Source organism: Saccopteryx leptura, chromosome 2, assembly GCF_036850995.1.
Source record: "Saccopteryx leptura isolate mSacLep1 chromosome 2, mSacLep1_pri_phased_curated, whole genome shotgun sequence".
Taxonomy (NCBI): domain Eukaryota; kingdom Metazoa; phylum Chordata; class Mammalia; order Chiroptera; family Emballonuridae; genus Saccopteryx; species Saccopteryx leptura.
The window spans coordinates 218,055,392-218,070,362 of record NC_089504.1 but is presented as its reverse complement, the minus strand read 5'-3'; the positions used below and the strand labels follow the sequence as shown (position 1 = coordinate 218,070,362).

General features: G+C 47.6%; 1 protein-coding gene across 4 annotated transcripts in view; it reads left to right on the top strand.

The window, feature by feature from the left end:
* FAM3B (FAM3 metabolism regulating signaling molecule B) overlaps positions 1-12,761 on the top strand; it is a 32,176-nt gene extending 19,415 nt beyond the window's left edge. For 2 of the 4 annotated variants that reach the window (XM_066370155.1, XM_066370156.1), the window contains exon 8: positions 93-230. In XM_066370155.1, coding sequence (XP_066226252.1) covers positions 93-182 — 90 coding nt within the window. In that variant the 3' untranslated portion in view covers positions 183-230. Of the gene's footprint in view, positions 1-92; positions 231-2,741; positions 2,812-3,509; positions 3,557-12,119 lie in introns of those variants that run through there. The other 2 variants (XM_066370159.1, XM_066370157.1) reach the window with 2 other exon arrangements.
* The last annotated feature ends 2,210 nt before the right edge of the window (positions 12,762-14,971 follow it).

Here is a 14,971-nt window from a genome sequence, read left to right as displayed (position 1 = left end):
AAGTTCTTGGCTATAGGACTTTGCTCATAGCTGAAATGTTAAATATTCATTGATTAGCAAATACTTAAAATTATTTTCTTTCCTTTACACAGATCAACCACTCTGATAATGCAAAGAACAGATACTTGGGGTGGCCCGCAGAAATACAGATAGAAGGCTGCATACTGAAAGAATCAAGCTAATAACATTGTACAGACTTAATAAGTCTGGGGATTTTGTAGACAGATGAATCATGGAATGGCCCATGAACCTTATTGTACAGTCAATATTTGATTTTTTGAGTTTATTGTCAACCATTCAATATTTGCCGGTTATATGAAATTGCACACAGTATTGTTATGTCAATATTTATGCAGAAGATTTTAATGAGTGGGAAGACTGAAATGAATGGAAGTTGTTAAAGGAAGGGATTTAACCTGGAAAGGAGAGGATTGGCTGAAGGAACACTGCTTGTCCACGTGTGAAGTTATTTTATGATCAGATCTAAGTTTGAAATATCCCCTAATTTTTGTGGAGTATATATAAAAGAAATATAAATAAAATATTGAATAGCCATACACTGGAATATTATTCAAGTAGTCCAGACAGCTCTGCAGAGAGAAAATCTTTATTCCATTATCAGCAAGCACACTGTCCTTCAGGACAGTCATCTCCTAGTAGAACGAACAACAGTCAGAGGGCTTGGCAAAGCTGCCTTGGTCAACTTCAGCTGAGCCCTGATTTCTTCCCGTGAATCCATGAACTTGCTCTTTCATTGCACAAATCTGGCCACCTCCTGAGCCTTCTGCCACCGAGGGCGCAGTAGTGAAGGGGCACAGTCTCTTTCTTCCTATACAGGTGTCACTCCAGTGGCTGGCCCCATTTAATGAGGTGGGGAGGGAAGAGATCTGACAGGGCAAGGAGGGTCTGGCCTCAGGTGGACATGTCAGACTTTTATAGAAGAGGCATCATTAGCACTGTGTATCCAAGATACATACACTGTGTCCAATGATGCATCTGATTTGGAGTTAAGGCAATCAGGGCATTGCCAAGAACTCATCCTAACCATCTTTTCCAGCCTGGCTACCAGAAAAGCTAGAGGCCTTTGATGCCAGGTTCATATAGCTTCTCTGAGCCTCTAATTTCTCATTTGTCAGATGGGGAAAGTAGGATCAATGAATGAGTTTAAGCATTCTTATCAGCAGGAGTCCTTTTTAAAACATGGTAGCACATGGCACCCTGAATCTCAGCATCCTTGTCATATCAAACCACCTAAATTTCAGTGGCTGATGACAGCACCAATTTCTCCTTTGCATTATGTGTGGGCCACAGGTCAGCTGCGGCTCAGTCCTGAGCACTGGGTGGGAGCCAGGCCAGAGGAGAGTCCCTACCAAGCACAGAAGCCAGAGAGAACAGAAATCCACATGTCCCCAGAACTCCCGCCAGGACCCGGTGTGAGCCTTATCTCCTCACATCTGTTACCCAGGTCTAACCAGGCATGTTGACAGTGTGGCAGTGGGTGGGGTGACTGTCCTCATTTGTGAGCCAAAAATACAGTGACTGTTTCTTGTTTTTTTTTAGGTTTTTTAACTTTTATTGGTATTTATTTTATTCTGACTTTACTCTCAGACCATAAGTATTTGTTTCTTCAGTTTCTCTAGGATATCTTTTTCTTCTGCACAACTTCCTCTTTAAAGTGACATCCTTCAGACACTTGGTGGCTTTTCGAATATGCATAGCCTTGATGGCCTGGGAAGTTTCACGAGTGTTCTTAAAATGAACATGAAGATTTGAACCTACTGAACTCCGTGATTTTGTGGAGGTTTCTGGGTCAATTGAATAGCGAACCATTTGCAGAGGTCACCTCTGGCTACTTTCCAGAAAAGCAGGACCACAGTGACAGTTAACAGCCAGGCAGTGCTCAGGGCCACAGAGGAACTGGGGCCTGCTGGACCCCTGCCCTAGGCAGTGGTCTCCCAGGGAGCTGGGGCCCCTCCCTGCAGAGCAATCTGCAGACCACGACATGAGATCCTGCATAAGGCTCTAAGTGAGCTAGTAAGCTACATTTCCTCTGCCCCCCAAAATACATACATTGAATCTTAACCACAAGCACCTCAAAATGTGCCCTTATTTGGAGGATGCATCTTATTTGGAAATAAAGTCACTGCAATTATAATAAGTTAGAGTAGGGTGGCCCCTAAGGCAAGAAAATTGGTGTCCTTATTAAAAGGGTGAATTTGGACACAGACACACAGGCAGGGAGAACACCATGTGAAGAGGAAGGCAGAGAGCGGTTTGATGCTTCTACAAGCCAGGAACCCAAAGATGGCCAGCAAACTCTTTCCTGGGGGAGAGGGTGGGACCGATTGTCCCCTAGAGCCTTTGGTGGGGGCATGGCCCTGCCTAACCCAGGTCTTGGACTTCTGACCTTAAAAACTGTGAGAGAATAAATTTCTGTTGTCTAAGCCACTCAGATTCTGGTGCTCTGTAGGGTAGACCCCAGGACACTAACAGAGTTCTCTTTAGGTCTTTAGGTTTTAAACAGTTTGGTACCCATTGCTTTCCTGTATTTTTAAAAAGGGTGGGAAGGGCTGATTTGTTTGTTTGTTTTTTTAACTCGGGCTGAAATGCCTACAGTTTCAGTGTTGGTCTTCACTGACTGTAACAGGCGAAGCTGCAGGAGCAACCCCTGGCAGGCAACTCCAGACGTCCTGCCTGGGGCTGGGAAGCTCCTGTGACACTTCTGGGCTCTTTCATCTCAGCTGCCGCTGCGGCTCTCACTGGTGCGTCCTGGACAGGGCACAGGGTGCTGAGACTGGCATTGCTCCCTGGCCCCAGCTCTGGGGAAAACCTCAAGTATCTTTGCACGAGGCCACCTGCTGCTTGCCTGGAAAGCTTGGGACACCTGTCCAAAAATAGAGACCTCTCCTACAAACTTCTTCCTCGGTTGGGGCTTTGGCAGAAGTATTTCTTTTCCAGGTTTGTGTTTTCTACTTAAATTTCCATTGTATACCATTAAATAAACTGGTGATCAGGGGGTAGAACAGCTTCCACAGATGACCAGTTTTGAGATTTCTTGCCCAGATACTGGCTTGTGGTTCAGGTGTTGTTGCAGTAATTTCTTCTAGCAGGCCACATCTGACACCCTGAACATTGTAGTGGGGCACTGTCCCAACATGATCATCAACCCAGGGTCCCCTTCTTTGTGCTCCCTGCTCGGTGTTTCTCCCTTCAGAGCCTGGAGACCTCAAAGTGGGGTGAGGGTGTCCATCCCCCACTCTGCAGGGGCGGGAGTCCAAGTGGAAACCAATCCCCTGTCTGGGTTCTGGACCCCCTAAGTGCCCAGCTGCAGAGCAGGAGTGCCCTCATGGAAAAGGCAGCAGGAGGGGAACCACACAGAGCAGGGGTGCCAGGTGCTGGGGACAGAGGGGGGATGGGCAAGGCACAGGGGGTGTTCAGGGCAGTGAAACTACTCCGTATGACACTGTGATGGGGGCCACATGTTTTTACACATTTCTCCAAACCCACAGAATGCACAACACCCGGAGTGAACCCCAAGGCAAGCTGGAGACTCTGGGTGAGGATGACGTGTCACTGTAGGCTCAGCAGTTGTAGCAAGTACCCTGCTTTGGGGGGATGTTGGTAGTGAGGGAGGCTGTGGGGTGGGGGGAGTAAATATGGGGATTTTCTGTGCCTTCAACTCAATTTTACTGCGAAGCTAAACTGATCTAGAAAAGTAAAGTTTGTTATAAGAGGGGGAAAAGCTACCAAGGAGAATAAGACTTACATGGGCAACAAGCCCTGAGTGTCCCTGCCCCACCACAGGCAGAGCCAGTGGGAGTGTTCCCCACAGAGGACTGTAGACCTTGCCCCTCCCCATGCCAGGGCCAAAGCAGGGCACAGTAGGGGGCTGGAAGCAACTGCTTCCACAGAGAGAGGGGCCGGCCTCTTGCTCTCTACCCTCTATCCTCTGAGAGCCTTTCCTGGCCCCTCTCAGCACTTTTGTTATCAAGATTCCTGGACTTTTTGTCACTAGAAAGGGTCCAGCCTGGAGCGGGTCTGCCCAGGGCTGGCCAGTAGTGTGTGAGTTCTTGACTTCCCTCAGGAAAGATTTTACAGCAAGAGTCCAGGAAGGACTTAGGGTAGAAGAGGCAATGTTGCACTCGCCGGGTAAAACAAACACTAGAGACGTTTGGAGAGTTTCAGACAAAGTTTTATGGCCAAGAGAAAAAGAAAAAGAAAAAAAAAAAAAAAAAAACCTGCGCAGGGGTGAGCTCAGGTGCAGTCACCAGAGTCACACCGAGCGCCTACAGTCTAGGGGTTTTTATAGCGTAGCAAGCAAGCGGTTCATACAGAAGCTGATGTGGCTGTTAGTCATTAGCTAGGGAGGTCGTGCGCAGTTACGGGGGGGGGGGTATTACTCAGTGGAGAATTTCAAACATAAACTTCTGATAAGGGTCTCTGACTCAATGCAGGATGTTGCTGAACTCTTTGTTCTCAGCGTCACAGGGACCTTGTACACTCTTGGCAGCCCCGGCATGTCAGTACTCCCTGAATCTAACATTCCCCCATCTCTTTTGGGCATAAATCAAATCCTTGATTCTTCATCAGTGGGGAGAATGGTATAAGGCTGGGGCTCATGAGAATTTTCTACTTTAGCTGTAGCTATAAGCTAATTAGGTCAGGGGTCCTCCCTAGTATGTGCTGGCACGCTGATAGTGTGCCCTTAGTACTACAAGCTTTACGGACGAATTTCTTTCTGCCTTGCATTTTTCTTCTCTGTACTAACTTTTTACAACTTGCACAAACCTTCTGCAACTTACACAAACCTTCTGCAACTTACATAAACCTTCAACTTTTATGCACTTTCTTATCCAGGAATAACTGGCCTTCATAACAACTTGCTTTTCCTTTTCTTTTCAAAAGTACCTCTACACCTTATACCTTCTATTATCAAAACCATACAATTCCTTTCTAATTTATCAGAATTCTTAATTCCTAAAAACCTTAACCTTCAGCAAAGACTAAGTTAGTAATAAGTAATCCTCTTTTAAAGATTGCTTTTGGAGGTGTCCTTTTCCTAAGTAGCCTATTGGACACATGACCAATATTCACAGATTATTCTATAGTGGTAGCTATGAGCATATACATAATTTTCATTTACCTTGTAGCTTCTCTCTCAGCCAAGGGACTTACACCCCCTTTCTGTATGACTCATAGCAAAACATGCATCAAACCTTAAGATGACTTACTTGGCTTTCCTTTAAGTTTCCTTTAAGTTTCCCTCCCTCCCCAAAGTCTCCATGTGTGGACCAGTTAACTTCTGGTTTGTGGCTGAAGCAGGGCATGCTGTCCTTCTCAGGGTCAGCTTACAAGAGTTGGCGGGGTCAGTCTTCGCTGTCCACAAAGGTGTTTCTGCTGGGACTGCAAGCTTCAGCCGGCTGCGGTGGACCCAGGCGGGTATGCCTTCTACCTTGGCAGTAGTGGGAGTGGTCAGGTTCATGGTGTCTGGACCCATCTACGTGGGAGTCAGTCCTTGGGTGATGTACTGCTAGAAGTGCCTCTTGGACAGTCTTTGAACAGTTTTCTCAGTAACCTATAAAACCTGCAAGTACTTAGGGAAAGGGTATTACATTTCTACACTTTGCAGTTAGAGTTTAAGTCTTAGTGACCACTGCTTCTAGTTGGAATTAACAACAGGTCCCAGCCTATAATAGGCATGGGGCATTGAGATAAGAGAAATAAAGGAGACATTAAACATAAAGCAATAAAACCAGACTATCAATACCCACAGTAGAGATCTTTGAGGGATAAATAAAACTTAAATATTCAAGCAAGGTATAGTAGATGGCCCTTGTGTTATTAGCTTATCTGCTACTTGGAAGAAATACCTTAGGCTCCTGAACGATGTCCTTAGGCCTTCAGTGGGCAATTCCCAGCATGCTGGGCAAGGTCAGGTCACAGGTAGCTGGAGCAGGGCTAGAAGAGACTGAACCCTCCCTCCATGGAGCAAGGGGGCAGCTTACCTTCTCATGTCCCTCTTTCCACAGCACAAGTGTGTCAACCGGTGGGGCCGGGAAGCCTGGCAGGCTTTAGTTCAATGACCTTTCTTTCCACTCTGGAGCAGGACCTTGATAAAGCCCCTTAGGGCGCTGGAGCCAAAAGTTGGTATTTCCTGATTTCTTTTGGGCCTTATTTGCCTTTTCTGTTACTTCCTTGGTCATTATAGACCTTAAAAGCCATGCTCAGAAGATCTCACTGAGGGGCTTGACTAAAAGAACAAAATTGGGAATACAACAACAGATCCTTGGTACAAAAAGGAAGTCTTTGTACTTGACAGACTATACAATTCTATTATGACTAAAGCAGTGGGTTTAGAAGGGGCCGTATTCCCTAAATCTTCTCCTCGGGTCTAGCTCCAGATAGGCGGTGGGGATTCCCCGGAGCCAAAGCAGAGGAGGGCAGAGGGCTGTAGCAAGGTGATGATAACCTCTAGCTTACTGTACTGTTATCTTTTGCCTGACCAAGCAGTGGCTCAGCCCTTGAGCTGGTGCCCAAGGGGGAGGGGCAAGTGCCTGAAACTGTGGGGGGAGCCTGCCGCTTCTCCTGCAGCCAGCTGCAGCCTGGCTGCCTTTTCTTTCTCTACCTCTGCTGCTATACTGGCTGCACACTGACCATGCCACCTGCCTGCAGGTGGGTGCTGGTAATAGTACGCTAAACTCTCTATGTTTTCTATGGGTCTAGCAATCCTTGGTTTGGCCAGTCTGCTCTTAAGTTGGCCATTCTGGTAGCAGACAAACAAACCAAATATGCACACAAAACAAACCAAACTTCTAAACCAAAACCAAAGGGAGAAGGCAGCATCCTGCGTTCCCCGACTGACCAGGTGGGGAGAAATCAGGTGGTGTCCCGCCTGCTCTATTACACCCTTTTCTAACCAGAGCTCTGTTTCCAAATATTCAAAGAGGAAGCTTATTTACCAAAAGCTTCCTTACCAAACAGTCTCAAGACTCCAAATGTTTCAAATCAGTCAAATTCAGTTTCCAAACGGCAACTGCCGGAGGCTGGCCAGCTACCAATGTCTGCTGCAGCCCACTCCGTGAGGAGGGGTCTTACACGGCTAATCTCACTGGGGGCCTCCATCTTCCTTAAATACTTTTTCAGCTTCTTGGCCGATGCGGGTTCTTTCTTCCGTTGTGAACAGAGTGTGCAAAAGCTGCTGACAATCATCCCAAGTTGGTTGATGGGTCCTGAAAACAGTCTCAAGCAAAGAAATTAACCCCTGGGGTTTCTCTGAAAATGACGGGGTCTGCTGTTTCCAATTATAAAGGTCACTAGTAGAGAAAGGAATATAAATCATTTGGGACGGTGCGTGTGGTCCTTCATCTAGTGGGGGCAGCACCTCCCTAAGAGGTAACATTGGGGCACTTCCAGCAAAGGGAGGTTGAGCATAAGGGGTTCCCCCCCGAGTGTGGGGAGGACTCTGGACATTCTCGGGCACAGTTGAATCCGGCTCCCTGGGCTTCTGATAAGGAGGAGGACAATTTACAGGGTCTACTATATCCTCAGTAACGTCAGGAAGGACTGGATACGATTTGGGAGGCTCTTTTTCAGGTGCAGGTGGAGCGGAGGGAGGGCAAGGCTTAATGTCTGCTGCACTCACACAAATAGCTCTCTTAACCTTTTGATTAGCTTTTATGTACCTCTTAATGTACCCAGGTTTGTCTGTAGCTATATCTATCCAAATATCTATATACACATATTGATCTGGATGAGGCACCTGATATATAATGGCTCTTACTGCAAAAACTATGGGCAGATCAAAGGTTCCTTCAGATGGCCATCCAACCTTAAGAGATGGCCACTCCACTTGGCTTAAGGTCCGGAGAGTTTCTCGATCGGGTGGAGGTCCCCCATAACCCTGAGCTCTCTTCTGAAAATCAGAGAAGTTACTTAAAATGCAATCAAGAGGGGATTTAAGTGTAGATTCTTGCTGTCCCATCTCGCGGTACTTGTTCTTCTTAGCCAGGTATGCTTCTAGTCCTACAAAGACAACACACAGGATTCCCCACCCTATAAGCAGGGTGATCCAGATAGATGAACGTTGATCACACTGTACTGGCAAACAAATTAACACCAAACACAACAGTGCAGCAAATCCTAGGAGGGCAATACACAAAATTTCCCACACAGTCATTCAGGCTAAACAAACAACCAGACAGCAGCGCAGCGCGGCGCGAGTGAGCTCACTACTTCAAAATGATCGATTGATTACAGACAGAAACAGAAACCTCGGCCGGCAGCGTCCTGCCCTTGGCCCGAGTGTCTGGGTGGGTCTCTGACAGCGTCCTGTCTGCCACCACAGACTGCAAATGCTCCGGAGCCAGATTACAGAAACAAGGAATTCCACAACAAAATACTCACCAGCTCGAGCTGTTCCGCCTGTCCCCAGCCAAAATTCCCGTAATGGGAATCCCGAACGAGCCCCCATAAATGTTGCACTCGCTAGGTAAAACAAACACTGGAGACGTTTGGAGAGTTTCAGACAAAGTTTTATGGCCAAGAGAAAAAGAAAAAGAAAGAAAGAAAAAAAAAAACCTGCGCAGGGGTGAGCTCAGGTGCAGTCACCAGAGTCACACCGAGCGCCTACAGTCTAGGGGTTTTTATAGCGTAGCAAGCAAGCGGTTCATACAGAAGCTGATGTGGCTGTTAGTCATTAGCTAGGGAGGTCGTGTGCAGTTATGGGGGGGGGGGGTATTACTCAGTGGAGAATTTCAAACATAAACTTCTGATAAGGGTCTCTGACTCAATGCAGGATGTTGCTGAACTCTTTGTTCTCAGCGTCACAGGGACCTTGTACACTCTTGGCAGCCCCAGCATGTCAGTACTCCCTGAATCTAACAGGCAACAGCAGAGAGCCCAGGTGGGGCTGCTGTCAGTTCACGGAGAGTCAGAATAAAGGGGCCTTGGAGACAGGTTCAGGGCCTCAGCCCAGAACAAGCTGTCACTGCCCATTGCTTCCCTGGCTGTGAGTCTCATGAGGACCCTTAGAGTTTAGGAAGGAAGAGTAAGGAGAGGGCACAAAGGATGTGCTCTAGAAAGAGACTGTGCTGGATCTCTGTTTGTTGTTGTTGTTGTTGTTGTTGTTGTTGAGAGAGAGAGACAGACAGACAGGAAGGGAGAGAGATGAGAATCATCAACTCATAGTTGTGGCGCTTTAGTTGTTCATTGATTGCTTCTCGTTATGTGCCTTGACCAGGGAGCTCCAGCCAAGCCAGTGACCCTTTGCTCAAGCCAGTGACCTTGAGCTCAAGCCAGTGACCATGGGATTACATCAGTGATCCCATGCTCAAGCCAGCCAGCCCACACTCAAGTTGTTGAGTCTGAGCCCACCTGGTGACCTCAGGGTTTCAAACCTGGGACCTCAGCATCCCAGGTTAATGCCCTATCCACTACTCCACCATCAGTCAAACATTTAGGTGTTTGTCTTATGGGTTCTTATCTGTTTTCTAATGGTAGGAGTTTTAGGGGAGGACTTAGAAGAGGGTCTCAATAGAATATTTATCAGTTTTATGCTAATAAGACAAAAATGAGATTTATTTCCCTGACTTTATCTGTCCTTAGGTGTGGTTTGCACCAAGGGTACTAATTGGATTTCTGTTATTTATCTCCCTGAGTAGGGTGATTGTGGTTGGGGAGGAGAATTGGAAACTATTTACTCTCAAGCATCCTTGGTTACAGAGATACGATTTTGTGATTTACTAGAAGGCTGGAAACTGCTTGGTCATTTAACTACCCGTCTCAGTTTCCCTTCTCCACTTGTGCTGTGTTAGGTTGCCAAAGGAGGGACAGGAGGGATGCACAAGGCCTGTTGAGTTTTATAAGGACTGTACTTATGAATCTATGAACAGATGGGCTGAGACCCTGGTGGCGTCAGCTGCAAGAGGATGAAAAGCCTCAGCCTATATGGGACTGAGTTTCGCTCTATTTCTCATGACAATGGGAAAAATCTCTGTTACCTGTGGTAGTTAAACAATGGAAGGGCTAAACAATGGAGGGGGTGCTGATTGATGGCTGTTGGGCAGATAAAATGTATTATGCTCACTTTGTTAAAGAGGCCGTTGCCCAGGTGATATTAATGTGTGTTGGGGTGGGCTAAAGGCAGGCAGAATCCTTGTAGCCTGGGGCTTGGTTTTGGGATTAAGCCTTTCCTACCCTTTTTGGTGTAAGGTGGTACAATCCAATCATGCCTCAGAGAAGTGACTTTGTATTAGAGACTACCCTATTTTGTATATTGGATTAAAGGTTGTGAAGCTACACTATAAAATAGGGGTAGAACGGGAACTTGCCGCTTGGTTCCTGAGGTTAGCATGAGAGAGCGGAGAGAGTAGAGCCAGCAGCTAAAGGAGGCCACGTGGAGGAGGCCAGGAGAAGCAGCCAAGATGGCGGAGTGCTGAGTGAGATGCCAGTTTGTGTAGAGTTTGTATCTGGGATAAGGAAGGAAATGGGGAACTGAGGAGAATAAGGTTGGTGAGCTAGAAACCTTTGATTCTAGGAAACTCGGATAAGTCAGTGGCTTTGTGAGCACTGAGTGTGACTGGGTTTTGGAGCCCAGTGTGTATTTTTACTTGCCCGCTGGGTGCAAGGTAGGATTAAAGGTTATGGCCCACCAGTTTTTGGCTCCATGGTTTCTTTACCAACTGTCCGAATCCAATGCGAACCTGCATGGGCCAGGCGGCTGTGATAGTGGCCCTGGCCCTGGATACTGGCTTTACAATGGCCAAGCAACAGAACAGTCAGTCAGTGAAGGGGGGGTGACTAGCTGGCAGAACATCCGGGGGTCAGGCGAAAGTAAAACAACAATCAGGGTTGTTGTAAAGCCAGTAGCCACGGCCACCATCACAGCCGCCTGGCCTGTGCAGGTTCGCATTTGATTCGGACAGACGGTAATGAAACAAGGGAGCCAAGAACTGGTGGGCCATTACCTTTAATCCTAGTTTGCATTCAGTGGGCGAGAAATACACACAGTGGGAAACACTTCCCTTTTCATTCAGGGCTCCCAAAACCACTGACTCATCCAAGTTTCCTAGAATCAAAAGTTTCTACCTCACCAGACTTATTCACCTCTGTTCCCCATCTCCTTCTCTCCACACAAACTGGCTTCTCTTCAGTACTCTGCCATCTTGGCTGCCTCTCCTTGCAATGCTCATTTCAGGAACCGAGGGAGAGAGCCCCTGGTTTCCCCCATTTTATAGTGTAGAAAATTAAAGCCTTTAAGCCAATAAACAAATAAGGAAGTCTCTGATACAAAGTCACTTATCTGAGGCATAAATGGAATTCCTCATAAGAGTACACCACCCCACATCATGCAACAGTCAAGGGTGTGGAGAAAAGCTTAGTGTTGAGAAGATCTTAGAATTAAAAGAGCAGGAAAGGCTTAGTCTTAAAACTAAGCCTTAGGCTATAATGACTTTGCGGCTTACAGCCTGTCTCCCACACCCAATGCAAAATATAAGCAAGCAAACATATTACCATATTTACAAACATATATGACCGACAGTTGTCAATCAGGATTGCTCAGGTGGAGAGTCATGGGAATTGCCCTGGTGTCAAGTCACCTAAAGTTCAATGGGCTAGTTGAGGCTTTTGGTAAGGGGACCGTTGGTCAAATAAGTTTGTAAATATGATATATATGTTTGCTTGTTTGGGGTGTGGGAGACAGGCTGTAAGCTGGCAAAGTCATTATAGCCTAAGGCTTAGTTTTAAGACTAAACTTTTCCGTCCCTTCTAATACTAAGGTCTTCTCCAAATTAAGCTTTTCCCCACACCCTTGACTGTTGCATGATAGGGGGTGGTGCACTCTTATGAGGAATCCCATTTATGCCTCATATAAGTGGCTTTCTATCAGTCTTCCTTATTTGTATATTGGCTTAAAGGCTTTAATTTTCTACACTATAAAACAGGGGTAGTCAACCTTTTTATACCTACCGCCCACTTTTGTATCTCTGTTAGTAGTAAAATTTTCTAACCACTTACTGGTTCCTCAGTAATGGTGATGTATAAAGTAGGGAAGTAACTTTACTTTATAAAATTTATAAAGCAGAGTTAAAGCATATAATAATAATTACTTGCCTGACCAGGCAGTGGCGCAGTGGATAGAGCATCAGACTGGGATGCCGAGGACCCAGGTTCAAGACCCCGAGGTCACCAGCTTGAGTGTGGGCTCATCTGGTTTCAGCAAAAGCTCACCAGCTTCAACCCAAGGTTGCTGGCTCGAGCAAGGGGTTACTCGGTCTGCTGAAGGCCCACGGTCAAGGTGTAAGGTCAGTGGATAATGGGGGATGGTCACGTGGGGAACTCAGACCCACGCATTTTGATTAGGACCGCCCACAACCAAGTGCACCAAAAGAGGCTTCACAGGAACCATTTGGAAAAAAGTGACCATCTACCAGCCAGTGGGATTTCACCATGTCATATTAGCTCGACTTCCCTAGAGGGACCCCTTTAAATATCTCCCACATGGTTTAATCCTGGCGACTTCCCTGGCCTCCATCTTTCCTCAAGGCCAGGGAACCTCGCCGGGCGGGATGCACGCTCTGTACTCAATAAAGCCTTTTGCTATTCCACACTTCGTGGCTCCAGCCCCTTCCTTCCTTCTCGGCGGGGAAAAATACCTTACATTTTGGTGCCGAAACCCAGGAGGAGAAGTCCTCAAGGACCGCTCCTCTTCCTCATCACCTCCAAGAAAGAACCAGGAGAAAGAACCAGGATCTCCAACCTTCCACCCACTTCGGCGCACGGTGCAGTAAGTCCCCTGCCTCCACCTTCCTCTCAGTTCTTTCCTCCGAGACTCCCTGTCCGAAACTGTAGCTACGTCAGGGAAATCTTTTCCGTCCGTCTGAGTGAGTGTGTGCTTCGGAGACGTCCGAAGCATATCCATTTTACCTTTTTCGTCCGTGGCTGGACCTTAAGTTTTTAGGACACTAATACTCAAATCTGACCACTCCAAGAACTGAGGGCAGCTGTGGGGGCACAGGAATCTCCCTCCCTAAAGAAGAAGAAACTGTTCTTCTCTGCTGTGGCCAGGCCACAGAACCCACTGAATTAGCCTCCTGAAGGGACTTTTGGTGTTAACACCCTCACCAATTTAACTATCGCCAAAAAAGCTGGGAACTGATTGGAGATCTCTTACATACACGGCTTCTAATTATTCACGCACTCATCCTTAATCTCTGTGCTGCCTGTTCCACTGTGCAGGCCTTTTTCTGGCCAGAGAAACCACACCTAAAACCTCCACTCCTGATCTTTCCTTCTCCGCAGACTCCCAACTCTCTCTCCCTCCTGTCTGACCCCCAGGGTCGCCGCCCCTCTCTCAGGACTTTTCTCTGGTCCCTCTGTGGACCTCTTTTGTGCTCGGTTCTCTTCCCTCTGAGAGCCCCCTCCCCTCCTTTTGTAAAAAACCTGTTTCTTATTCACCACTACCATTTCTTTCTCCTCCCCTGCTGGTCAGGGGCCCCTTCCCTTCTCCACTGTGTTCTTATCCCCTCCTCCGTCAGGCCATTCTCAGCCTGGCATTGGCTCTTACACTGGTTTTCAGGACGTCCAACCCCAATTTTCTTGCAGGAAGTTCCAGCCCTGTCCCGCCTTTGGCACCAGCATTTCCTGCGGGATCTGGGTGAGGGCCTCTGCACGAGCCCCCCTCCTCTTATTCTCAACCCTCCCAAACCCCTATCCAGGACCTGTGAACACGGCATTTAAAGTTTTTAACAGTCCCAACTAGTTGAAACAGACCAAGGCTGTTCGCCAGGCCCGCATGCAGCAGAAGGTAATGCTCCAAACCCCGACTCTTGTGGCAACCCTGAGACCAGCAGAGCCACCAACAGCTTGCTTTAAGTGTGGCAAGCAGGACCACTGGTCCCGGCAGGGCCCCTGCCTGCAGCTGCCCACTGAGCCCTGCCCTGACTGCAAACAGCCTGGTCACTGGCAGAGTGATTGCCCCTTTGGGCAGCAGGCTTTTCCTCAGCCTGCTGGAGGACAAGCCACCCAAATGGGAAGGCCAATCCAGCCAGGTGGGTGCATTGCTCAAACTCCTAGGACACAGCCTGGACATGGAGAACCCAGAGTATGCTGCAACAAGTGGGTAAGTCCATCTCATTTCTTGTGGACATGGGGGCTGCCTTCTCTGTTTTGCCATCACACTCTGGACCTCTAATTTCCTCACAGGTCTCGGTTATGGGAATGGATGGGACCCCTTCCTTTCCCCTTTTTATGCCACTCCTGACATGCAGTTTTGCCTCAAGCTTTCCTCTTTATAGGACCACTGGCAGTCGGAACCACTGGACTCCATCCATCTCCAGCTCACCAAAAGGCTGGACCCTACAAATCCCCCTATTACTCCTCTTTTTTTTTTAAAATCCTTACAGGACTGCATCAGCAAAGTTTCTTAACTCATGGCCAAACAGATATTCCTCCTGACACCCCTCAAAACCACCACCTTCCAATCTCCCCCTCCCCACGACACCCCTATTCAGCAGGAAGTAGCCAGACGAATAAACGGTGCCCTTTTTCTATTTAACACAAAAGGTCAGAATGTAAGGTCAGTGGATAATGGGGGATGGTCATGTGGGGAACTCAGACCCGCGAACTTTGGCTAGGACCACCCACAACTAAGCATGCCAAAGGAGGCTTCACAGGAACCGTTTGGAAAAAAGTGACCATCTACCAGCCAGTGGGATTTCACTATGTCATATTAGCTTGACTTCCCTAGAGGGACCCCTTTAAATATCTCCCATGCGGTTTAATCCTGGCGACTTCCCTGGCCTCCATCTTTCCTCGGGGCCAGGGAACCTCGCCAGGTGGGATGCATGCTCTGTACTCAATAAAGCCTTTTGCTATTCCACACTTCGTGGCTCCAGCCCCTTCCTTCCTTCTCGGCAGGGAAAAATACCTTACACAAGGCACATATGAGAAAGCAATCAATGAACAACTAAGG